The sequence below is a fragment of the Cupressus sempervirens genome, chromosome 3 (genome assembly GCF_028749045.1).
Source record: "Cupressus sempervirens isolate cs-2001-9-10 chromosome 3, ASM2874904v1, whole genome shotgun sequence".
Lineage (NCBI taxonomy): Eukaryota > Viridiplantae > Streptophyta > Pinopsida > Cupressales > Cupressaceae > Cupressus > Cupressus sempervirens.
This window is the reverse complement of record NC_143120.1, coordinates 1,045,691,725-1,045,718,666: the sequence shown is the minus strand read 5'-3', so window position 1 is coordinate 1,045,718,666 and position 26,942 is coordinate 1,045,691,725. Positions and strand designations below refer to the sequence as shown.

The following is a 26,942-nucleotide window of genomic DNA, read 5'->3' as shown; positions in this document are numbered from 1 at the left end:
TACATCTAGCTAACAGAAATGAAGAATATTAAGTCAATAAGTACATATAAAATATAATGCAATCCACATTCTGGGGGTAGGATCTGAACATATAATTTTCCAACATATATTTCTTTTGTCAATATTTAACCTCATTTGCTTTCTAAGGCAAAGGCATTGATGTTGATTCACAATTGTTTGGTGTTCATACTAAATGGATTCTAGATGATAAGAAAGAGAACAAATTTTATGCTTGAGATCCAAAGGTCTGGTTTTATTTTTTATTTATATGAATTTCAATTTATTGATGGGGCATGCTTCTCCTTATCATACACCTCCTTTGTTAGAATTAGTTTATTTGTATTTAGTTAATGTATGTTGATTGAGCAGTTGGATTGAAAGATTTCTGTATGACGGTCTTGTTGTGATCCTTTACAAAGACCATTGAAATCAATTTGCGCAGTCATTTCTGCACAAATAGTTTGAGAGTGTGTTTTAATTATTAGCATAGTTTTAATCCATTTGGATTGTCGAAAGTGGTATCGAAGCTCAAATCCCTTTCATCTCTATGCCTATGAAGCCACGGAGCAGAGAGATTGAGTAAGAAATTATAGCCACATATTGTACTGGCATGTATTTTTTTGGTATTTGCTGTTTACTCTGGGAAATAACATTTGGATGGTCTAAACATCAGTCAGGGACTCTCAGCCTGTTTTAATTCTCGTAGGCTGATTGAGAGGGAAAAGGTATAATAAATTTGTCTAAATTCAGGCAACTCCTACATAAATATTTTTATTTTATAAAGTTAAGCAAATAGGTTGAAAGTGACTTTATGGGGGCCTGAAATAAAGTTAAAATTAATGAAGTCACTATGGCAGGAAAATGAATATTGTTTTATTATTTTCAGAAGAAGTGTATAAAAGGAGGAATCAACAAGAAGGAATTCTTGGCACTTTTGTTTTCAAAAATCCCTAGATTGGAGAAGAAGGCAACTGTTCATATTCAGCCTAGGACATGAACCCTTTGATGAAATTCGTTTCGAGGATGAAAATGCTCCCAGCCAACCAATCTACAGGTGGATTCAGTCAAAATTCACAGTCACACATAAAAAGAGGTTGAGAAGTTTATAACCAGATATTTGGAATAATATTTCGTCACCTCATGGTTATGCATGGAGAATTAGTTTGAAGGTTATTTTCAATAATTTTTTGCAAACAAATTTTAATTGATTTGATGGAGGAAATTCTGGTTCAGACAATGGAGTGAATTAAGGCAACAGATGCAGTTGCACCACTTATTATTTTCCCAAGGAAGGCTGCTTAAAGAAAAAAATAATCATTCCAAAAAGAAGACCAATGAGACAGTTGGAGCTAATGGTTTCTGAAGCAAGGAGGAAAGTGCACATTAATGAGGGTTGTGGGACCCATTAAAACACCCAAATGCAAGCCTTTGTAAATCCTGGAGCAAGGGGGCTTATTCCTCAGATACGGTCATTTACTCTTCTCCGAGAAAAGAAGTTTACGACCCGTGAGCCTTCTTCCTTCACGCGGCATTGCTCTGTCAGGCTTTCGCCCATTGCGGAAAATTCCTCACTGCTGCCTCCCGTAGGAGTCTGGGCCGTGTCTCAGTCCCAGTGTGGCTGATCATCCTCTCAGAAGATCCAGTTGTTTCTGACCCAGCAGTAGCAGAGGTAAGGGTACAACCTCATCTAGGCCTTCCTTTTCCATACCATATCCCGCAAACAGGAGGGAATTGCAGCAAACCACAGCATCTTTTAAGGGTTTTAAACTCCCAACAACCTACGGCCTCCCTTATTTGAATTTTGGATGGTAAACACTGAGCTTCTGGTCATTACCTATATAATTATATATGTCATCCTTGGGACTAAAACAAGGACATAAAAGTGAAAAATAGCCATAAAGGAGGTCACAGTTGATATTACAGAGGGCTGCAATCTTCACAACAGTGTTTGGAAGGACACGGAAGCACAAAACCAATGGAATACAGGTTTGGAAAAAGAAGCAAATTTAGTATAGCTAATAATAACAGAAACTAGCACAGATTCAACGTATGAATCAACCATCTAGAGGTCAGAGAACTATCTGTTTGCTTGTAAATGTAATGAAGTTTATCCTGTTACATGTGCAATTTAAAAAAAGATAAAATTGAGTAAATCAAACATATGCCATTACTTTAGTTGTTCAATTCATCAATTTTGTCAAACACTTCAAAATCTGAGCACAAAGAGAGAACCCTTCCATGTGACATTTGAAAAACATTTGTAGTAAAACAAACAAATATAGCCCAAAGTTGAGCAATGGTATCAGAGCTCGTTGCCCTGCCAACTTGTGAGTTAAACAAATTGATGCAAATAGATAATTCACATGTAACCTAGTGAAAGGGAAAATAACTACCATCAAAGAAACATGAGAAGAGGGTGATTTAACTTTCCAGAAACCCCAATAGAAGAGATTCATTTCACAGATCTTCAGTTTGAAGAACTAGTGGGAGCATCCATGGTTAATATTGATAGGAACAGAAATAATAAAGGGAATAGCTCTAAGAAAATCCTTAATGACCTTGCTAGAGGACAGCAGTAGTTGGCTAACATTTTAACACAAATATTGCAAAACATGAAAATTTACAGGGCTGACCAGCACAACAATAATCATTATAATAATGGGGAAGCAACTCTGGAAATAGCAGGTCAAACGACAATATCAAGATGGCTATCGGATCAACAACTAAACCCTATGTGCCAACATTTCTAAGCAAAGAAGAACTTCCAGAGGTAATGAAGGTCAGCAGAATGATGGGGAGAGTTATCTAGAGTCAGACTACTTGGCACTGGGAGATTAGCTTCGTGCAGCCATGTCCTTGACTAGTTTTGATCAACTTAAAATGATGAATAGACCTAGGAAGGAAAAAGGCACATCAGATCAAGGACTGCTGAGACAACTGTGAAATTATCCTTTCCTAAATTTGATGGCTCTGGTAAATGTACAGCATGAGGACTCTCTGGTAAATGTACAGCATGATGACTCTATGGTAAATGTAATTGCAAAAATCACTCTCCAAGCTCTTCCAAACTCTTCTTCTCACTTTTCTCTCAATTGTTGTAAAAAAGGGAATCCCAAACAAAGTATATGGGCCTTTTGAAGGCTTAGAGGGTCCTATATGGGATCCACGTAGACTTAGGGTTCAATAGGGAAAAAATAAAAATAACAAAACTATATTTTTGTTCACTTTTGGGTTGACACTAGGCGCGTCCCATCCTATCTTAGGTGTAGTTAAGGGATGCCTAGGTAGTCCCCACGCACCGTCCCCCTGCACCCATGCCCTAGAGTTCCAGATGGGTACAGGGATGGGGACGACAATGGTGTGGCAGAAAAAACCACTAGTGGCAGTGCTCAGGTGTGTGGTGTTCTCATCCTAGGATGTCCTGGCACTCAATTCATGGGGATCTAGGCCCCGGTTTGCATCCCCGCATTACAATGAAAATTAATAAGTATGAGTCACATGTTATCTTCATGATATGCAAAATCATCTTTACTCACATATAAATTAAAATTAATAGCAATATTTTGCCTAGATCATGTTAACCAAAGGTGTAAATCCTTATCAGTAATGACCTTTTTTTGATAAACACGAATTGTATTACTAAGAAAAAGATTTTGAGAAGACTAAGTCTTCTAATTGTAAATGCCAAGGAGCAAAAGCCCAAAAAACCTTCCCACAAGTGCTAATTACAAATCAACTAATGAGTACATGCAAAAAATGCCAAAAATGTTTGAAGAAAGGATGTATGCATTAAACAACAATCATATTCCACATGGAAGATGGCAATCACAAGACTCTTAAACATAACTCATAAATCCAACTCTACAGTGATCCTATATTCCCACTTTATCTCACTAGTAATAATTTGTCTTTTCAAAGATACTTGTGTACATCTTAAGCATATTTTGTAAAAATTATTGAACCCCTTAAGAGTGCTAGCAGTAGACCTCCTCTTTCATAATAACAGCCAAACATCAAGTTATTTATAAACAATACAACCAGATTGAAAACCTATCAATTAAATTTGTTATTTAAAAGAAGTGATTGACGATCAATGACCTTTCTACTATTGAACTAGAAGAGGAAATTATCAACGTTCCCTATTACATATAAATGGCAATCAACTAGTTTTTAGGATGTGGAGATAAAATAGAATATCAAATAGCCCATGCAAAGATGCTTCAGCAAGAAACCATCACTAAAAGAATGTGTCATTAAATTACTACATGCCAATACCTACTTGGGTCTTTTTTATGCCTTCTGAAGCTTCAGATGCTAGTTTTGATTCCATTGTCTCTAGCTCACTCACAAATTTTAAGCAATTGTTGAAAAATGTTAATGCAAGCTCATATTCCCCAAGTGCAAGGTAGCAACTGCAAAAGCACACAATTTTCACCAAGACCACATCCGGCATGTTAAAAATGCATGCAATATAAATGAATCGTTACACATCAAAAAACGAATGGCACGTACTATGAAATACAAGATTAAATAAGAAAAGTGAAGTAGAATTATAATACTAGACTATTATTCTCATTTCAGTTTTAGTTCTAGATTTATTTTAGCGTATAAGAGAAAAATATAATAGCTTCTACCAAAATAAAAAATAATTATCTTTGATGGTCAAACTCAAAAGGCAATTTTTCTCAAAGTTCCAGGTAGTAGAATATTTTTAGTAGCCTGAGTTCTTGCTATTTTTAGCTTGTTATTTAGATTCTCAATTTAATGGTCATTTAGGCTCAATTTTTGAATTGTCTTCATCAGTTTTATTTTTAGTCATCATCTTTATTTAGATGATTTTGCTTTTTCGTTAATGCTTTTGATGGCGTTTGTAAACTCTATATATTTGGTGCATTGGTAACACAATGAAATTAAGTTTTAAGAGTTTAATGTTATCAGAGAAAGTAATGAGGCATACCAAATTTTGTGTATAGAAACCTAGACATAATTTCAAATAAGAATTAAGAGATTTTAAATGAAAAAATCTGCATTGGAGAATTTTGTGTGGAGTTTTGTGAAAGTTTTGTTGAGCAATTTTCTGGACAATTTTCTGCTTGCATGATTTTTTTTGTGTTACCTAGGGTTTTACTTTTAACAAAACCATGATTTTCTACCCGTGTGAAGTCTGCTATTTTTTGTAACGTAGAAATTTTGTCATTCTTTGGGTTTGCTAATATTTGTTCACAACCTAGGGTTTGCAGAATTTTTTGGGGGGTTTTAGCAAAATTTGTGGTTTTTTGTTTTTGCATGATTTTGGAGAAACGTCATTTTGTTTTTTGCAAGGGAATTTTTGTTTTCCAAGCGATGCCTCAAAGTTTGTGTCAGTTGTTCACTAAAGGATTTTGACGAAAAATCCAGATCTTTCAGTTCTATTAGAAGTTGACCTCACTAAAAAATGGGAGGGATAGCGTCATTGACCAATATCATGTTCGAAGGCCATCAACACTTCAACAAAGACAACTATAAAGGATGCTTTCAATATTTGAGTAATGGTGTTTAGATGTCATTGTTATGGGTACCACTACTCATCCTACAATGGCAGGCAACAACCAAGACAAGTTTGATAAGTGTTACCAAGAGGTAGTTATGCTACTAAAATTATCAATCACTGATGAGATGCTTCTAGAAGTGCCATTAGGCAAGATCACCTAAAGAAGTTTTGTATTGCTTGAAGAGTCTTCATGAGAGGTCTAACAAGAGTTGAGCATTCATTTTGAATAACATGTTTTCCTTTATGATGGATGAAAAGATGGCTCTACAAGAGCATCTTATGAAGATCAAGGATGTATGCGATCAACCAGAGGCCATTGGTCGCAAGATGGAAGAGGACATGGTCATGGTTATGTTGAAGAGTTTACCATGCTCCTACAAACACTTTATTGAGACACTCAACATACCTCCACAAATGTTACTTTGAAATTTGATGAGTTGTGCAATAAATTGTTGTAGCAAGCTAGGTGTAGACAGCAGTTTGGTAGCAGCAATGACATGATTAGTGCGGAACAAGTGTTTACTGCTGTAGATGAAGGCAAAGGGGCATCCACTCAGCAGAAAGGAAAACACACATTCAAGGAAGGTTCCAAGAAGAAAACCACATGTCACTAATGTGGGAAGCTTGGTCATGTACAAAATTTCTGCATAAAGTGGTTGGCTGATCAGAAGACCAACCAAGGATAGTCTCAGCAACAGGCTCTTGAACAAAAGCGTTCTAAAGAGGAGTCAGCCTACTATGCTTTCTGATAAAAAAAAATTGTTATGTCGGTTGGATAGTTGATAGAATGATCATTAAGGGAGGGTATTAGAATATTTTTAGTTTCTTAGGTTCTTGCTATTTTAGCTCTTTATTTAGAATCTAAGTTTAATGGTCATTTAGGCTCTAGTTTTGAATTGTATTAATCAATTCTATTTTCAGTCATCATCCTTGTTTAAACAATTTTGCTTTTCCATTAATGTTTTTTATAGCATCTGTAAACTCTATATATTCAGCGTATTGGTAAATACAATCAAATCAGTTTTTTAGAGTTTCACAATGGATGCGTATTTTTTTGGATGGAGAAATGTTTTCCATACCTTGAAAGTAACATAAGAAAAACTAGAAGTTGAAATTTTAAAAACATGAACACTTAAATGAATCTGCTAAAAATATAAACACGAGTCCATACAGTGTCAGTCTGAAATCAATTCAGTTGTAGTGTCAGTCTGAAATCAATTCAATTCTAGTGTCAGAGAATTTGACTCACTTGGTGTAATCTTGTCTAATCTCATAGACAAATTAAAGACATGACAAAAAAAAAATGAGATGATAAATAATTGCTCCATAAAGCATAGGATATCTTCTTATGGGCACACTTTAGTAGTTAAATGTTGAATAAAACTTTATTTAGAACAAAGCTCCTGGCTGACCATAATAATCTTAGACCACTACCAATTGAGATGAGATCACAAGCTTTGCTTTCCATTCAATAGGTCCATGGCATTAGTTAAGGATTGTGTTTTATGATTTAACGAATTTTAACCCATGTTTATAGCCAGTGATGCCCTCCCATCTACATTCTTAATTTTTAAAAACAAAAGCCAAAGGATCGATGTCTATTGATTTTTGTGGATGCAGTTTTGTTCAATTAAAATTTACAAGGGGAATAGATCTTCCTATTTGAACCACTTGTGAGTGACAAATTCCAGTAGTTGAGCACTGGCAATTTAGCTTCACTAAATCTGAAAGGTTAAATTAAGAAAGCATAATGATACTCACAGTAAGCTAATGGGAACCCTTCCATAATTTTTTTTGCTTAAAATGTGCACGTGTGGGAGGATCCTCCAAAGTCCCTCGCAAACCAGAAGTCTTGATATAATTAAAAAAGAGGAGAGCGGAAGCAATGTTGTGTCCCTTCCCTAGAATCTCTAAGAAATAGGGATGCTACTTAAGAACACTGTTTAAAAGCACATTAAACGACTATTAAGATTATTTATGGAAGACTGTTGATTGCAATTGTAGCCATTAAGAAAGAGCTTTGAAGGTTTTTTAATATAGTTCTAAATCATTTCTTATGCTCTTGTGGCAACACACCCATTCCAAGTTTCTATCAATTATATTTAGCAGACTAGTGAAGATAGGTCTCTTGTCTCTCTTTCACCCATCGTGTCTTGTGATAAAGACCTTAAGAAAATAGAAGTGAAGATTGGTATACACCTATTTCATATGATCTAGGATCTTTGGTCAATAACACTGATGAAGGGTGCTCCCCTTAGTACCAAAAACACATAATAGAAACAAAGAAATAACAGCAATTTGTGAGAACAAAATATGGGCTTCTTATTATTGCCGCAAATGCGGAATTGCAAGATTTTGAAATACAATATGCAAACCCACATAGGCGCCTTCCTTACAATAATTTGCAACACAGAGCTACGAACTATCACCTAGAGTTGTCCTAGACAATGTACGGGCATTCCTCAAGGATTTTTACACAGCCCGGGAAGTTTCTAGACATCAAACCCTAACCATTGAGACCGACTAACCCAAAAATTACATGTAGAGTCGGCTCAATACACCTTTGACAATTATTTTGGAAATTTTGGTCGGCTCAACTTTGGAAGACCATAACTTTTGAAACGTTGCTCTGATTGGCTATTTTAACCACTTTTCGGAATCCTCAGCATTTGATCTATAGAGCTCATCTTATGTAAGGTCCAATCGACCCCATTTCGAAGCCCATCTGAGGCCTCTAAGGTCTTCAAAACTAAGCCTAAAGATACCAAAATTGCACAACAAAAATCTGCAATAACTCCATGAATACTCATGATATGGCACTAAGCCTCAACTGGTAGGTTAATATATCCAAGATGAACATCCACCTCTGAAATTAGGACATATTGATTTGTATGACTGATATACTAAGTAGCAAGCCTCCAGAAACAACAACTCTGCACTAAGACAACTCTTATTCAAGAAACAAAAAGGAAATATTTGTTGGGTGATGCAAGATCGCTCTTACACCCAGGAATACTCATGATATGACACTAAGCCTCAACTGGTAGGCTGATGTATCCAAGATGACCTTTGAAATTAGGACATTCCAAGCTCGTATGACTGACTTACTAAGTAGCAAGCCTCTAGAAACAACTCTGCACTGAGAAAACCCTAATTCAAGAAACAAAAAGGAAATATTTTTTGGGTGATACAAGATCGCTCTTACACCCAAGATGCTCCTGCATCAAACACAATCAGAGGTTCAAATGTCTTCATTCCTACAAGCTGACTCGATTCCAAGACAGCCACAACATCCACCATTCTCTCCTTTCTCATTGACCTACAAGTATCTCTCAAGCTGAAGAGAATGCACTTATATTGCCCCTGCCATAAATTTTCAACATACTGTCCTCATTAACTCTTGGCATTGTTGCCATTTTTAGAAGCTGCCAGCTTTGATCAATATGGAAATTGCCTTAAAAAGAATCTCAAGTATGTCGTCGGTAGAAATTGTGTATCGGCCGACGGGTTCCTTCGGGAAAGTTCTTTGTATCGGCCGACGGGTTCCTTCGGGAAAGTTCTTGTTATGTAGCCGACGGTGAATAGTTTGTAACGGGTATAATGTACTTAGTCGACGGATACCTTCGGGTACCTTCGGGAAGGTTCGTCGGAAAGTATTTATAACCCCTTCGGGAAGCATTGTAATCATCTGATCATTATCATATCATAGGAGAAACGCATAATGTACTGTTGGCATATGCGAATAATAATAGAAGTTCTGCTGGTTGCTGTTTATGTTCGTATTCTTTGTCTGTGTGCGTTGCTTAATTAATCCATACGGTAAACAAAGTAATTACCAGCTTTGCTTCTTATGTGCCCAAGCTAAGTTTAAAGGAGGCACGGTGTTGTTATGTGATAAATTTTCTTTAGAAGCACCTTCATTTACCAACTCTAAGATCAACCATGCACTCCTCTTCTAGAACCATCTCCATATTTCATAGTTTTTCCAATTTACCGAGTCTTTGCCTAAGTTACTGAATCTTTGTGTATAGGCTTGGATCCTAACCCTGGTATGATGTTAGTACTAATTCATCCCAAATTTTGCTTAGGGTTTGGAAGGATTCCGGTTGGTCATCCAGATTCCCTATATAGAGCAAGACCAACAAGGAATTTGGATGCTTGATTGGAATCCTACTAGGATCTAGAGGTATTCATGGGTGCCCAAGGCTATGGGCACCCAAAAATGGGCCCCACATGCCATTTGTCATATAAGAAAATAGACCACCATGAGGGTGTGATAAGGAATTAGGATCTAGTCCCAGAGTGTGCTGATTTAGATGCCACAATTGCACAACTTGCCCAAGTCTCTATAGATGAACAAGATGTAGTTGTTCCACATGACATGGGCATAGTGAGTGGCACAAATGTTGGTTCAAATGAAGTTGAAGTGTAGCCAAATGTTGACCTCGTTTCCTATGAAGAAAATGAAGACGAATTTGGATATTAAATAATAAATATGAAACATGGCTTGTTATTTAAATTTTCATTGTGTAATGACATTTTGAGACTTTCACAAAGTGAGTATGATATATGAGGTATTTTATTTATAATTTTATTGGCAATTATGGATTTATGAGTATCATGCTTCTATCATCTTATTAATATTAATATATGTTTGAAGTTTTGAACCAATCCTCAATGAACATTGAACATGTTACTTGTATGGATCTATGAACATGCATAAATACATACATACCTACATGTATATACACACACACACCCACAATATCAGAATCCACCCAGAAAAAAATTACATAATCCGGGAACCCGAATTGAAATTGAGTTTGTATCAAAACTAGGATCTGCAACTTTGTTTTTGTGGAGTCTAAGCACTGAATCCCAGTCTAGGTTAAAAGTTAGCATGTCAAGTCCAAGTCCGCACCAAGTTTTAGGCATACAACATTCCTTGAGACTACTTGTAATTAGTAATTCATTCACATACAAGACTATTATAATAATTATCCATCTTCAATTTTAATAAAAAGATCATTCGCAAAGTAGCAGATAGAGAATCCAAAAGATTCAAAGAAATTCTTGACCTTTGCATACCAAGATCTAGGAACTTGATTATACAAAGAAACTTATGAGTTATCATACATTGAAAACAAAAAAAGGTGGTTAAAAAGCTTTTGGTTAAGACATAAATATCCTCTTGAAGATCACCATCTGGAAATGGATTTTTTATATCCATCTAGTGCATTTCCCAAGCATTATGAGTGGCAAGGGCAAGAAGCATCCTAATGGTGATCATTTTTGCAACTATGCATGTTGACTTTCATTATTGGAGTTGTATTTGATTTTGGAGAGCCAGCAAATGAACATTGTTTCTTTTAGAAGATGGAGAAACAAGATCCAAAGTCTTGTTTCTACCTCTTATTGTTGATGTGTGGTAGCTTTAGTTGGACAAACCTCTGTGTGTGTGTGTGTGTTTAATATTATATGAGATAAATTAATACAATAATAATATAACTATGGTTATATTTATTATAATATCAATTATTAGTTAACAAATAGACGTGTCCCTTAAAGGGACATATCTATTCATGACTTATACTTATTAATATGAGGAGAGCTGCCTTTGGAACACTCATACCAAATACAATGGCAGTGTTAATACATTTGCAGCAGATCCTCGGAAATTTAACACTTATCTCTATTAGCTTCTTCAAATGTTTGAGATTCACTTTATAGAATGTTGACTCCTAGTCATCTTTTACGAGGGTCACTCCTCAAACTAGGGTTTGATCCCATTTAAGTCTTTTATGTTAACTTTAACAAAAATTTCCTCCTCCCTTTCAGTTTCATCACTTTCAATTTGATTGTCTTGGTTTAAATTAGAAGATTCTTCACAAGTATCAATTCAATTGGATAACAGATATAGGTTTTGCAATAATAAGAACATTTTTACTTAATGTAACCTCTCTTTTGGAAATATCATACTCTTAGACCTTTCGTTCTTCCCCCATATCCTATGAAGATAATTTTGAAGGAAGTTGGATCAAGTTTGCTCCTTAAGACTTTGAGATACAAAATCAAAACATCCAAATATTCTCAAATGGGAAACAGCAAGTTCCAATTTTCCCAACATTTCCAAAGGTGTTGAAAGTCCTAAAGCCTTTAAAAGTACCCAATAAGAATGTGAACCACTGAATCCGTTGATTCAACCCATAAGAGTTTAGGTGCATTAGCACAATGCATCATGGACACAACCATTTCCATAATGGTTCAGTTTTTCCCTTGTGCTATGTCATGTTATTGAGGGGAATAGGGAGTTGCAAGCTCTCTCTAAATCCCACAAGTGCAAAACTTCTCAAATTCCCTATTCACGTATTCCTTTTCATTATTTGTAATTAAGTTTTTGAGCTTTAGGTTTAATTGATTTTGACTAGGATTTATATTCCTTAAATTTAGGAGGAAACAATTGTTAAGTATGCAAAAGCAAAAACTCCAAATAATTAAGTATAATAAAACAAATTCCATGCAAAGAAATATTAAAGAAAAGAAATGAATAGACAAGACACTGATTTACATTGTAAAACCTTGACAAAATGCCAAGGAAGCATCCATGAAGCAAGGTATTGGTGTTCTTATTGCTCAAGTGAAAACTTACAAACTTCATAGCTATTGCTCTCTTGCAGTCTGAATTTACAAATCACAACAACAATCGCAGGCAACAAGTATATACATAAAATCTTCAAAATGCAACTTCCACCAATATAGAAAGAACCTACATACAACTGACACCAACATAGGAAAAACCCGCATGCAACTCCTTATAAGATAATAGAAACTTTCTCAAAAAGAAGTATTGTTTTCTGGAGGTGAGAAAAAATTGGGAGTTTCAGCTTTTTATTTCCATTTTTCAAAATGTTGTCATTATCCAACAATCTCCACCTTGACAACCATTTACTTGATACCTGACCAAAACCTCTGTCATAAACTATAATAACCCAAGCCAAATGACCCATGGTCAAAGTAACCCATGGACAGAATATCCCTGTACTAATTAATATGTTGGTCACAAGGGTAGTTAATATATAGTAATACCATTACTATATGTATGTAATATATAGTAATAGCATTACTAGTGTTTGATTACAATATATGATCACTGCCTTTATGTTTGTTGTTCTATGTAGTCAAAGGTTTTGATATAATCTTCATCGCTATTGTGTAATCTTTATTGTTACTCCTTTGTTTTTAATTTGATTTCATTCTAAGTGCCTTAACAAAGTATGTTTGAAATTTTTCCAAATGTCAATATCGGGGGATGTTTTTTCTATTTCTTTCAATGCTTGTGGAGGAAAGTTCAAGAAAAAGGTCTACAAACATGTTACAATCTTGATAAAGTCTTTATTTTTGCGATAAAGAAATTTGTTATATTTTCTTACGTGCCTCAGATATACGTAACTGATGCATTTGAAACTCTTCTAATAATCTCCTTAGTATACAGAATATCAAGAGAATTCGCAAGGCATGATTGATTATTTTGAAGACATTTAGATTTTTAGACCAACCACAAGAGACAACAAACAATCACCCAAGTTCCCAATCACAATGTGGAATTACTATTCGGATATTCAAGATGATCTTCTCAAAACCAATAATACTATTGAGGGATGACACAAAGAATTTGGTGAATTGCTTCAAGCGTCGCACAACTCAAGCTGGAAATTCATCAAAGTATTGAAAAAAGAATAGGGTTTCCATGAGAATTAAATAGAGAAATATATGGCTAGATACACTTCCATTGGGCAACCAAAGAAGAAAAATTATCATGAACTCACAGCGAGACTAAAAAGAATGATTGATGAATATGACAACCATAACATTCTAGAATATATAAGAGGTGTCACTCATAATTTGGCACTGTTGACAATTTGAATAATAAGGTTGTTTTCAGCAATGTCATGTAATTTGTAAATTCTCTTTTCCTTCTATATCTTGGAAAGGCAAATCATTGTGTTATTCATAATTGGGTTGATGGAACCCCTAAAGGCTTGGGTCAAAGGGTTCAACCCCAACATGCTCATCGAAGCAATTAAAAGGCATGTAACATGGCCACATTTTCTTCTTCCAAGGATTACATGCCTTCCCAACCACCTCCTCTACAAGAGATCAGAAACAGAGCCAATTCATAAGAAGCCTGAAATGGATGAAGTCACTCATCAGGAGCTCTGAAAGAGGAAGCTATGTTTCACTTGCAAGGAACCTTGGGGTTTGGGTCACCATTGACTTGGCAAGGGGAAGATTCACAATATTGAGGTGTCACCTAATGATGAAAAAGAAAGTGAAGTATCTAAAGTGAAAGAAGAGGGCACTAATCATGCGGAGGCAATTGACACTCTTGAAAAAAAAGGTTTCGTTGCTACACTTTCCGCAATTTCCAAATGTAGTATATTTCAAGTTTGTGGCACACTTCAAGGGGAATGAGTCACAGTGATGCTTGATAGTAGAGCCTCACTCAATACATCAATTAATCCCTTCTTGCTAAAAGGGCTTTACACAAGGTGAGAGCATGAGGGATTCGAGATCAAGGTGGTAGGGGGAACTTTAGTACCTTGCACTCATGTGATCCAACAGTTGAGCATTATCATGGGACCTATATAGTGACTGATGATTTCTTTGTGATAGATCTAGATGACACAAATGTCATACTCTGTCATATCCCTTGTTTTGGACCATAATTATTCTAAATAAATAAATAATATATAATAGTACAAAATTCTATAGAATAAATATATAAAGAAATAAAGAAATGAAATAATAACATATTATTGATTAGTTATAATTTAATAATAAGGAAGATTTGATAAAATAGATAATAATATAATTATAACATAAATAATAGTGTGGTAAAATATAAAAGAACATATTAATAAAATATTAATATGGAACATAATTTATACTTCATTAAAATATCATTAATATAAAATCAATATGGTAATAAACATAAAAGCAAATATTAAAATATAGAACTAAAAAGATGGACTAAAGGATAGAAATTGATTTACAGTATACATATCATTTATACTAATTGCAAATAGGAAATATATTTTTAATAAACATATATCTTATAATTTTTATTGAATAACCAAGAGACATACCCAAGAGTCATAATGTTTGCATAGATATTTAAGGGCAATCACCAAACTAGGAAAGAATATAACTGAGCTTGATAAAAATAACAGAAAAAAAGGAATGACTAGACAAGGAACATTACAAATGGTATCAAAGCATGATCTTGCCATCCTATGGAGAAAACTTCAAGACAAGATGATACCTAATTTAGAAAGGATAATTGAATTCCAATCAAAAAAGAAGAAATAACTAGTATAGAATAAAAAACAAACAAAAACTGCAGTCAATCATTTGAGATGAAATTGATCTGCAAGGTTCTAATATAGAAATTTAAGATAAATTGATAATGCCCAAACATGAAGACTAGGCATGATCACCTCAGCAAATGAGGATCCTAATACATCGAATTCAAATGTTGACAAGACAAAACATTATATCTTGTATTTAAATATACAAAAAAACACACAAAAGATGTATGTCTAAAACGAAACTCAATTATGGACAAGAAGCTTTTTTTTGATGGGGCTTTGTTGCTAATGGTGAACAGAGGTTTGACATTTGAGCCAATAATTACAAAGAAAATCAGAATATAACAATAAAGCTTCAGAAAGGTGGGGGGCAGGAATGTATAATGTTGGTAAAATCCATCTACATATTATAAGACAGAAAAAAAAATGCTATAATAAAAAATTGAAAGGTTCTATCAAGAACAATGGCTGATAAATTTCAATAACAGATAAGACTATCAAAATAGATTTTGTAATTGCAATGCAATGGAATCGAAAATTTCATTAAATGGATGTCAAGAATATTTTCTCTTAACAAAGATCTAAAAGAAGTGTATGTGATAACCTAATTAGGTTATAAGGTTATACTTGGATAGCGACAAAAATTTTGCAAATTTGGAGAGGAAAAAACAGGGACGATTATGAGGCGATTACCATCTGGACAGGCAAAATAAGAATCTGGGGGCAATTATGTGAAACATCATATTTTCCAATTATTATAACTTTCATGAAAGATTGAAAGGAATAAACAAGGTAATGATAGACATCTGATCCAATTAGCAATAGGAGAGAGAAGAAAGAAGAAACACTATGTACGACCCTCCTACTTGTCTATCGCAAATGAAAAATCACATATCTGCTTGGGATGACTCCAGACAAAACACAGAACAAGCACACAACTAAGACATTGTAGAAAACAGAATTTGATCTCTCAGAGAGAAATGATAGTGAATCCAATATCAAAGAAGCAAGCAATGGACGAGCATTGATAGGCAGATTTCAGAAACTAACACATCCGCTTTTTGCCAATTATCCTTTGACGACAAGGCTGAATGAAATCAATGGCACTTCCTTTTACAAACATGCCTCGCAACCAAGTATTACTTTGGAAGCATGACATTTCTGTAAAAGAGTGAAACTCTCACATTTTGAAATATATTGAGGTTATACACCCTTGCCAGGAATAGTTGTGAGAAAAAAATAACATTCATCTTGAAAGGAACAAAAAATGGATGCAACAACCAATAAGGAGCAGAAAATGAAATGGAACAAAATATACTTAAATAAATGGATTGCAGCATATTGCCCCAAAGCCTGCACCCTCCATTTGTTTATGTGCCACAGAGGATGTTGGAGAACGTCATCGCAGAGAGAGTGCATCAAAATAGGAGACAAGATGATATTAATAATGACCAACAAATATAAATGAAGGGAGCACAAAGGGAAGAATTATAATCCAATTTGAAAATCAAGTTGTATGCCATGTAGGTAGGGTGGATTGACCCGAACATGATGTGAACTATTAAATGTGAGAGCTCAATATAAAACATGAAAGGTAAAACCAGACCCCCGGATTTGTAAACAAAGTGCCAAGGCAGCGTGGTCATAAATAGGAACAACCACCAATCTAAGAGAAAAGGTGATAGATGCATCAAGGTAAGAATGGTAAGTAAGATTTATTTAATTGAATGAGCATTAATTCAAATAATATGTCTATAAAGTTATGTTTATGTTCGTGATAATATAAATTATTAGGATTATTTTTCACATTTAAATTTTGCATAGAAATAGAATATAATAATTATGTTATTTTGAAGATGAAAACAACATCATTATCATTATAACTAAAATTATATTATTTTTGAATATTTAAAAGAGAGGAGTCTAATTATAATCAATACTATAAATAATGTATGGATAAGTCTATAGGAACTATTGTATTAGTTATGTAGTGGATAGGGAGTGTGCACAAGGGGAGGAGTAAATCGGTCATGTTGGGGCAAGAGAATCCCAATATGGATAAAGATCTAAGGGAGCCCCAAGCTGAGCATTTCCAACCTCGAGCAATAGTAAATCTACCACCCATTACCAAATTAAGCACATACCTAGTGGGTAGGGAGTGTGCACAGGGGGAGGAGTAAAGCAGTCGCATTGGGGCAAAAGAATCTCAATATGGATAAAGATCTGAGGGAGCCCCAAGTTGACCGTGTCCAAACTCGAACACCAGTAAATCTACCATCCACTATGGAATTAGATATGTGAGAGAAAGCCTGAAATAAGGGGAGAACTACTAAAGAACCTTATTGTAGTACTAGCTAAAGGAAAGTGTTGTTCACATCTTCAAGAGCTTTTGATTTCCAAAAAAGGGCAAGGAGTGCAACATTTATGGTCAATATTGGGTAAAACATTTCCTTAACCTTTCCTTTTTTCAAATTGTAATATGTCTACATGGTGTCTTCATGCATCAATGTGTTTGTATTGTATTTTCATGCATTCATGTGTCTACCTTATATTTACAATGTCTTCATGCATTAATGTATCTACTTTGTGTGCGCTTTGTGTCTTCATTCATATGTTATTACATAGGTCATCATCTATTAACATGTACACTTCTTCAAGTGTTTAACACACATGCAAGAACGAGAATGAATCTGAGCTATGAATTGATTAAGATCAAATCAATTGCTTGAGGACAAGCAAATTCAAGAGGGGAGGGCTGTCATATCCCTTGTTTTGGACTATAATTATCATGGTTACCTGAGACCCGTCTCCCCTTAAAAGACATGTCTCGGAGACTTTTCGTGTCTCTAGAGACCTCAAAAAAAGGTTGAAGTCTCCTAAAGTCTCCCAATCTCCTAATGCAAAAAGTGAAGTCTCTTGATAATAAATAAATGTAAAATATATTTTTTAATTATTTTATGTATTTTAGCCCTTATTTTAATATCTTTTGATGCAAAAATTAAGACCAATGACAATTTAAATGATTTTGAGAGCATGATAGTTGAAGACCTTGAGATGGATGATCACAACCTTGCAGAGTAGATGATAGTACCATCAACATAATTGTACTAGATAGATTTGTGGTTTGTTTACTGTTCTAAGTTGTTCATTTTCATTTGCATATTGGCAATTTAGCATCAAACCATACTTTATTTTTATTTTAAATTTGAATATGCAATGATAATCTCAGCAATTATCAATCTGATATGATGATGATCATATGCAATATTCGGGAAACAAGTATCACTATGAGATACAGTAATGTGATTATGTGAGTTTTGAAATATTTAACTCTATATTAACGTGACATTACTATTATTATTTACTTTAGTCTTTTGGTTTTACAGTATTACTAATTTTTATTTAGTAGTATTAGACTCTTTAAACTATTAAAAAAAATTGTTGTCTCCAAGTACCCCCCATCTCCTATTTTTCAAAAATTGTCACGCTGGTACCAATACCAGTACCAAAAACCTCCAAGTTTGCCCATCTCCCAATGAACTTGGTAATTAATCAAAACAATTAAATAATATATAATAATAAAAATTACTATAGAATAAATATATAAAGAAATAAAGAAATGAAATAATAACATATCATTGATAAGTTTTAAATTAATAATATAAGGTAGATTTGATATAATTAATAATAATATAATTATGGCATAAATAATAGTGTGGTCAAATATAAAAGAATATATTAATAAAATGTTAATATGGAACAAAATTGTACTTCATTGAAATATCATTAATATAAAATCAATATGGTAATAAACATAAAGGCAAATATTAAAATATAAAACTAAAAGGATGTACTAAAGGATAGAAATTGATTTACAACATAGATCTCATTTATGCTCATTACAAATAGAAAATATATTTTTAATAAATATATATCTTATATTTTTTATTAAATAACCAAGAGACATAGACAAGAGTCATAATCTTTGCATAGATATATAAGGGCAATCATCGAACTAGGAAAGAATATAATTGAGCTTGATAAAAAGAACAGGAAAAAAGAAATGACTGGACAAGGATCATTACATACTCGGCAATCAATGGATGGAGACCCTCAACCAATACACATAGAGTTTGAAGAGGATGGAGTTTTCATTTGAGGCGAATAGCAGAAAGGTGGTACTAAGAGGGATGTCAAATAGAGAGCCGAGAGAAATTTCAGCCAAAAAGATGGAGGCTATTTTTAAACAGGATACGATGCAAGTGTATAACCTTGAAGCGAAAGAAAAGAACGTTGTGGCGTCCAATATTTTCACTAAAATTCCTACTGTATGCTTCATACTTCAAACTTTAGAGGATTGGAGGGCTCATTTGTTAGTTGAGTACTCCAAGAACACCTTTTATGCCAGTTGATGGATGGCCAAATACAAGATGATAGATACAAGGTGATTGATGGTGTCATCTACTACAATGATAAAATCTATTTGGTACCTAACTCAAAACTGAAAAAAGATGATCATATGAGAGATTCATGGTCCTCCCTTAGTAGGATTCCCAAGATCAAAGTTGCGATTTCTTAAGGACAAGCAATCTCTGGCCAATGAGGATAGTAATGTCCCCAATGCAATTAAAGATTTTAATTTTTTTTTAAATTGTATGGCCACAAAATTAAAGTTATTATTTCTTGGGCCCATTTTTATTTGATTGGTTTATAGTGTGTTGGTCCCACTCGCACTTTTTGTAATCCTTCAAGAAGTTTCCCCAAAGCCATATATTAGGCCGGTTTGTAAGTGTTGTAGGTATGTGAATTTTATATTTTATTTGTAATTGCAAATTCCAGTTGGAGTTCAGTTGTCTGTCATTTAGGAGGTGAAAGATCCTCCCTAGTTGGCATCCACAATTTTGGTGGGAGTAGCTCCTCACCCCATTTTGTTTTGTGTTTGATACGAGATTTTTGTATTGAAACTCTATTTATTATTATCACAAGTGCTATCATTATTTCCTTTCACATAATTATAGTGTTGAACATCAATTATTTATCTACTATATGACGGATTTGGCATATATCAATAACTTCTAATATTTGGCCAAGATACCATCCAAAGACAATACCATTCCACTATATGGAAGTGTTTACAATATAAGGGACTGTGGGCCTACGACGAGAACATCTTGGTCATATAGTAGAAAGACGGTGCAGTCCTACAGTGAAAGAGAATAGGGCAGTCGTATAACAACAGTACACTACACTCACCATGAAGGAATCATACTTCTTGTACCATTGTCTGGGTGACTGCTTCTGGCCATACAATGACTTCTCAAGTTTACAAAAAAAATTCCTATTGCAATCTTGAATTTCCTTTCACATAATTATAGTGTTGTTAACATCTACTATTTATCTACTATATGACGGATCTGGCATATATCAATAACTTTTAATATTTGGCCAAGATAGCATCCAAAGACAATACTATTCCACTATATGGAAGTGTTTACAATATAAGGGACTGTGGGCATACAACGAGAACATCTTGGTCATACAGCAGAAAGATAGTGCGGTCCTACAGTGAAAGAGAATAGGGCAATCATATGACAACAGTACACTAAACTCACCATGAAGGAATCATACTTCTTGTACCATTGCCTGGGTGACTGCTTCTGGCCATACAATGACTTCTCGAGTTTACAGAAAGATTTCCTATTGCAATCTTCAGCAAACCCTTTTGGTTGTTCCATATAGATCTCCTCATCCAAATCTCCATGTAAAAATATAGTTTTAACATATAATTGCTCTAACTCAAGATCAAGTGATGTATGCAACTAATGCAACTACAACCTAAATAGAAATAAGCTTAACAACTAGCCAAAAAAAAACTTCGTGAAAATCAATATCTTCTTTATGAGAATATCCTTTCACTACCAGCCTTGCCTTGTACCTTTCAATTTTATCAACACTCTTCTTCAATTTGCAGACCCATTTGCAACCAACAACTTTCCTAGCCTTTGGAAGTTCTACCAAGTCCCATGTGTTGGTTCCCAAAACTGCAGATTGGAATCCTACGAGCCTTGCCTGCTCGATGTTGGGATATCCAACTGGTTAAGTCCAACTCGACAAGACTGACCGATGCAATCCAAATCCCCTACACTTTTTGGCTCTAAAAAACTAAGGCAGGTGTACCTGATCCTAGACAAAACACTGAAATCCAAGATCCTTATAGCAAATCAATTAGAATGTGAATGTGATGAAAGTCTTCCTAACAACAAGAATTATAGAAAAACTTTAAAACTTGAAAATTATGAATTAATAAATAAATGTGATAATGTTTTAAATAAAGAATAAACGCAACAAATGAATATATTAATTCCTCAATGGAAAGAAATGAAACAGTTGCCAGCATATGGATTATGAATCAAGAGTAACATAAAGACCAATGCTTAATTAAATGGGCAAATAGAGTCGATATTATAAGTTGAAACATGCAACTTTATAAAGATCAATGTACTTAAACTATAAACAACTTTAACAATTCAAACGTAACGAATCAATTATACAAATACAATTTTAAACTAATCTAGGATGCACTTTAACTCCTGTGATATGGAGACAAACTAGACATAAATATAAAAATAATTAAATATTTCACAATATTTATGTTTATCAAGTTTAAAATGCAATAATGACCCAGTCCACTTATCCAAACATTAAAATATCTTTAGAATTTTAAAAATAATTATAAAGGACACAACTTAATAATATTTCAACTCCGAAAGTTTAAAATAAATAATTATACTAGATATAAAATCACAATAAAGACACTCCTTACAGATGATCAATCTATTGCGAATTTATCCAGATCGCACAAAATTTACCCAATAATTCAATCCACAAACTTTGTTCAAGAATTCATTTCTTTGCCAATAAAAAATAATAATATATCATAAGTGCCTCCGAATATATAAAAAAATTTAAAATGAATCTCAATTGTATGAATTTTACATCTTCTATTTATTAAGGATGGAAGGGCATTATTAACCATCGCACCTCTTCCTAACAAATAACCAACCAATATTAAATACTTAATGTAATCTTGATTTAATATGATCGATAGTTTGGTGTATTATATTTTAAGATATCAACAATGTTGGGCTTGAAGCTTTAACTCTTCCACTCTACATTTACAAGTGCTTTCAAATCCTTATGCATTTATCAAAAACCATGGTTTTGGGTATAGCCTTCAGTTCGAAAGGTATCAGAAGACATCCTTGCGAGATATTCTAATTCCTGATTCTGATAAAGCCGTTGAGAATATCTTGTGCACTCAGCGTATTTAGTCTTCTCTTCGGCAGTGATGCTTCTTTCTGCAATAAACACAAAACAACATTAGAGGCCAATGATTGATGACAAATAATAATGTTCTCATGCTCGGAAGGCCTTGTGAGGTATCGAGACTTCTGACAGCACTCATATCTATGACCTCATGAATTTATCAAGCTCTTCAATTCCTCAGACTGTTGTTCATCGGGCATACATTTATCACGGTTCAATTCTAACCTCCAATCTGAAGCGGTTCCTATATCATCATTCCTTCCACTTCTTGATTGGGAGTCTATGGCTTCCTATGTGTATGTGACTCAAGCACATAAGACACCCGACTTTCTTCCAGCCAGGGACAATTATGTTGTGTGTGTATCTTCTTATGCCGCTAGTGCATGCTTTCTTTTCGTGACATTAATATCTGTCATTAGACATTCAAGGCCATGTTTCATTTACAATCCTATTATCAATTACCTCCTTTATGTTCAAACAACCATTTTACATGAAAAGGCAATTGTAATTGTAGTTCATATACTAGTTCCTTATCGCTCTTGCATATAGACTCCATGTTCCATCTTATAAATCACTGTTGCTTTTTATTTCAACATTTGCCTGACTCGGAATAACTTGAAATTTGCATCTGCTGGTAAACAAGATGAATATCTTGAATATTTTAAATACTTTTGCTATGCATATATTTATCTGGAACTACTACTTGTTCACTATTCAATAGCAGATTGTATATTGTTTACCACGTAGGACATTCATTTAACTCCCTTCAATATTATTGTTGCCTATCTATAATGCCCACTATTTGTTTATCATACTGCTGCATAAAAACAAAAGATACTTGTTGATATTAGTTCTATACCACTACATAATATATAGCAATTGAACACTTGATATGGGATATCAAACACTTAATTCCTCTCTTGAGAAGTTAATACTCATAAAGACGAGAAAAACTCCAATGTTCCTTACACCTATGGATATTAACTCAGTTATCAATGTGATTTGTTGGTAATCACGTAGGCAGCCTTACGTTGTTCATTCAAGAATAATTTGGGTTTTGAGATGATGGTGATGATAATGGGTTTGTAAAATATACGAATGCGAAATAATGTTGATGGTGGTGATGATGGGGGTGTGTTTACCAATGATGCTTTTCCTTACTTCCTTCCTCAAAGCTCCAAATAGTAAACTACTCACTGCTCTATTCCTACTCCTATGAATGGAAAGATTAGTAAATGGACGAGGATCCAATCTAATGAAAGTTAACTAGTGGCTCTACCTCCATAGATGCAATGATTCAAGGGAAAGTGACTAGATTACCACACAAGTCTTCCTCACCAGCCGCTTAGATGCTAGTGGCTTAGTTTATAAATCCCTATCAAACATCCACTAATATCACCATGCAATTATCCATCTACTTCTTACTCTTACTTAGGAACTTTCTCAAAATAAAATCTACTTTAACAACTCCAAAGGAAATCTAATTCTAACTATTGGAAGTAGAAACCATGCAATAACACCAAATGTTCTTAATCACCATGCAAGTCACAACAATGAAAAAGAGAGGCAATTTTGATATTATCTTAGCAACAATTTTCTCCGACCCTTTACAAATGAGAGCAAATGGTCTCATATAGAGGCCAAAATTATAACCGACGGTAGAGATAAACAGGCAAAACCAACGATCCACATTGGATCCTAGAAACCCTAATTAGGGTTGCCACCCCATCGGCCAATGAGAAGATGCCACCTCATCAATGTACCAATGAAAAAAAAGAAAAAGTGACAACCAATGAGAAGGCACCAAAACGGTAGCTAATCAGAATCAAACACCTATCCTACCCAAGAAGAAGGAGAACTTGCCACTTGGGCTTACATCAAATGATCTTCTAATATAGTTCTACCCCTTTCTTTCATCTTTTTAGTCAAAGCAATGAACTTGGCTAGCTTGTCGTTGACTTCCTTCATGGGAGGGAAAAGTGTGTGTTTCATCTTGAACTCCACTGAATTCATCATGTTGCTCGCTGCTTGCAGTGTTTTCTCATGATCCTTCTCATATTCTTTCACGTATCCGATAAAGGCATTGAGGGAGGCAAGGGTGCCCAAATGTTTCTTCTTGATGGCAACCTTCCCCAACTCATCCAATCTCGATCCAAATTCTGTCTCATTGACGTTCTCCTCTTGTTCACTTGAATTATCCCTTTGGCTTCTAGCCTCAATTATTTTCAAATCACTTCCTCCAAATTTTCTCTTCCTTGAAATTCACTCCTCCTTGAGATTCACTTTTCAATTTTCACTGCCTCTAAATCAAAAAAAGAGGTAGGACCCCATATAGAATTGCTTTTGATTTTGCACTGTCCTAAGTTGCAACCCTAAATTCTCGCTTATAATCCTAGCCCAATCAAATCTTCTCTTTCCATTTTCAATTTCATCAATAAAATAATACATCCAGTTTTCGAACTGCCTACCTTGAGCTAAGCTCATGATCTGGCTAAGAAGCACAATGAGATCGCCATACTCTAACTTGAAATCCGACACGGTGAGCCTTGATGACCTGGTAACTCCCTTATTGCCTTCGTGTAACCAATTCTGCTTTAGATGAATGAAGAAAGCCTCCTGATTATCCTGAAATGACTTGGCCACCTGATCCATCATTAACACGATCATGCCTTTGTACTCAGGGATATTAAATGTTTCTTCGACCACTTGTCTGCCAATGTTGGCTAACACTCTCGTCCCTCCATCAAAAATGATGGACCTGGTAACAATACCAAACCAAGATGCACACTCCATTACCAATTCTGGACAAAGCAAGGTAGGAGGGAAGGCCGCAGCGTGTACAATTTCGCTTTTGTAGATTTTCTTTGCCATGGGGGATTGTCCTTCCTTCAATTTGTCCTTTAACTGTATCATGTTTACTGTGCTGATATTGGTATCACTTGTTTGCCTCACTTTTGAGAAGAAGGTGGTCCTAGGCATCATATCTTCCTTGTCTTTTTTGGTATTCGTTCCCTTTGGGTTCTTGCTTGCACCAACATCTACCATCCTAAACACTTATCTCTGCCTCTTCATTCTAAGTGATATGGACTACCCTTATCGATCTCCAACCTTCTTTCTATCGATGGAATCTAGCTTATTTCTGCCTCACCAAGTCCTATCTCTACACTTATCAATCTCCAACCTTCAACCTAGGGATGGGACTACCACTTATTTCTGCCTCTTTGTTACCTTAGGATGGACTACACTTATATCTCCCAACTTCAACCTAGGGTGGTCTAGCTTATTTCTGCCTCGCCAAGTGTCCTATCATGAAATCTACACTTATCTCTCCAAACTTCAACTTATCAATAGGATGATGAATGCAAGAAGAATATAAGGGAAATGAACCAAGCAAGAACAAGAAGTGGAATCCGCCTTTAAACCAATCTTCACCTCTAAACTGAATAGAATTTTACGTTAATTGTCTTTACCAATAACCAGGCCCTCTTCAAATTCGGATCAGATTTTGGAAATTTCAAGTCTCCTTGCAAATAATGATGCCCTAGCAAAAATCAAAATTTTGACCTCCTTGAAATTGCCCACATTTGCCAAAATCAAACCCTTGGATCACATGGCCTCCTTTACCAAATAAAATCACCCAAATCTAGGGCAAAAATTCGCAACCTTTGGAAGAAAATCAGACTTCAAGAAATCGCCCAAGCAAGAGAAAAATTTCACATATGCTCCCACGTCGCCTAGGGCAAGAATTCGCCTATGATGGAAGAAGAGAAAACGCCACCAAGAAGGAAAAATCTGCTTCAAGAAAAAAATCACCTAGGCTGGAAATTGCCTCTTCAAGAAAAATCGCCCAACACATGAGGAGGAGGAAGGTGGAATGAGGGAATGAGGGAATGAGAGAGGGAGGAGCCTCTCTTATACCAAAATTTTCCCATCTCTCCAAGCTGGCTGACTTGCCCTAGAGGAGAACAAAATTAAATTAGTGCCTTCATTAATGGCCCAAATTTAAATGCAATGCTAAAATTACTTAGCATAAAGTGAAATTAGCCCCATTTAATTGCCGATTGTGATCAAAAATTGCAAAAATAAAACAAGGAAAGCTTAGGAGATGCCAAAATTTTCATTCAAAAACGTTTTAGCAAATTAAAATATCACCAAAATCAAATTTAGCAAGCTAGAATTGATTTTCAATTTTAATTTACCAATTTCTTTCAACATTTAAAAATCTTCTAGGCAATATTTAATGAGAATTTGCAAATTTAATCCACTTTCAATTTTGCAATGCAATTTTAATTTTTAACCAAAATAAATCATTTTCCTAGCATTCAAAATCGATTTTCCAATTTTAATTTCACTATCAAAAATTTTCTTTCTTCTCCAAAAAAATTCAAGATTTTCCAAAACAATTAAATCTAAAAAAAATCATTTTGAAAATGTCTAAGTCTATACAACTATTTCCAATTTCCAAAATCCGTCTAAGTCCAAAATTTTGCAAATTGATCCTGTCGAGTATTGTTCTAACCATCAAAAATGTTGTTTTTGAAATTTGTCTGGCCTAAAGATAAAATTACATGCTCTGGAAAATCAAGTTTCGCACCGGGTGAAAAATAAATCCAACCACATCCCTCCTAGCCTGAAGGCGTCCAAGGTGTAAAATTTTCAAATCAAAAACTTTTGGACAACTCCGAAAAACTTGTCAAGGCAACCAAAAAGGGGGTCCC

The 26,942-nt window shown here is 34.6% G+C and overlaps 1 protein-coding gene across 5 annotated transcripts in view; it reads right to left on the bottom strand.

The window, feature by feature from the left end:
- The window catches only part of LOC149570317 (uncharacterized), a 108,954-nt gene that overhangs the window by 59,623 nt on the left and 22,389 nt on the right, over positions 1–26,942 (bottom strand). For all 5 annotated transcript variants that reach the window (XM_089822944.1, XM_089822943.1, XM_089822945.1 and 2 more), the window contains exon 3: positions 4,280–4,412. In XM_089822944.1, the coding sequence (XP_089679070.1) occupies positions 4,280–4,412 (133 nt within the window). The remainder of the gene's footprint in view (positions 1–4,279; positions 4,413–26,942) is intronic.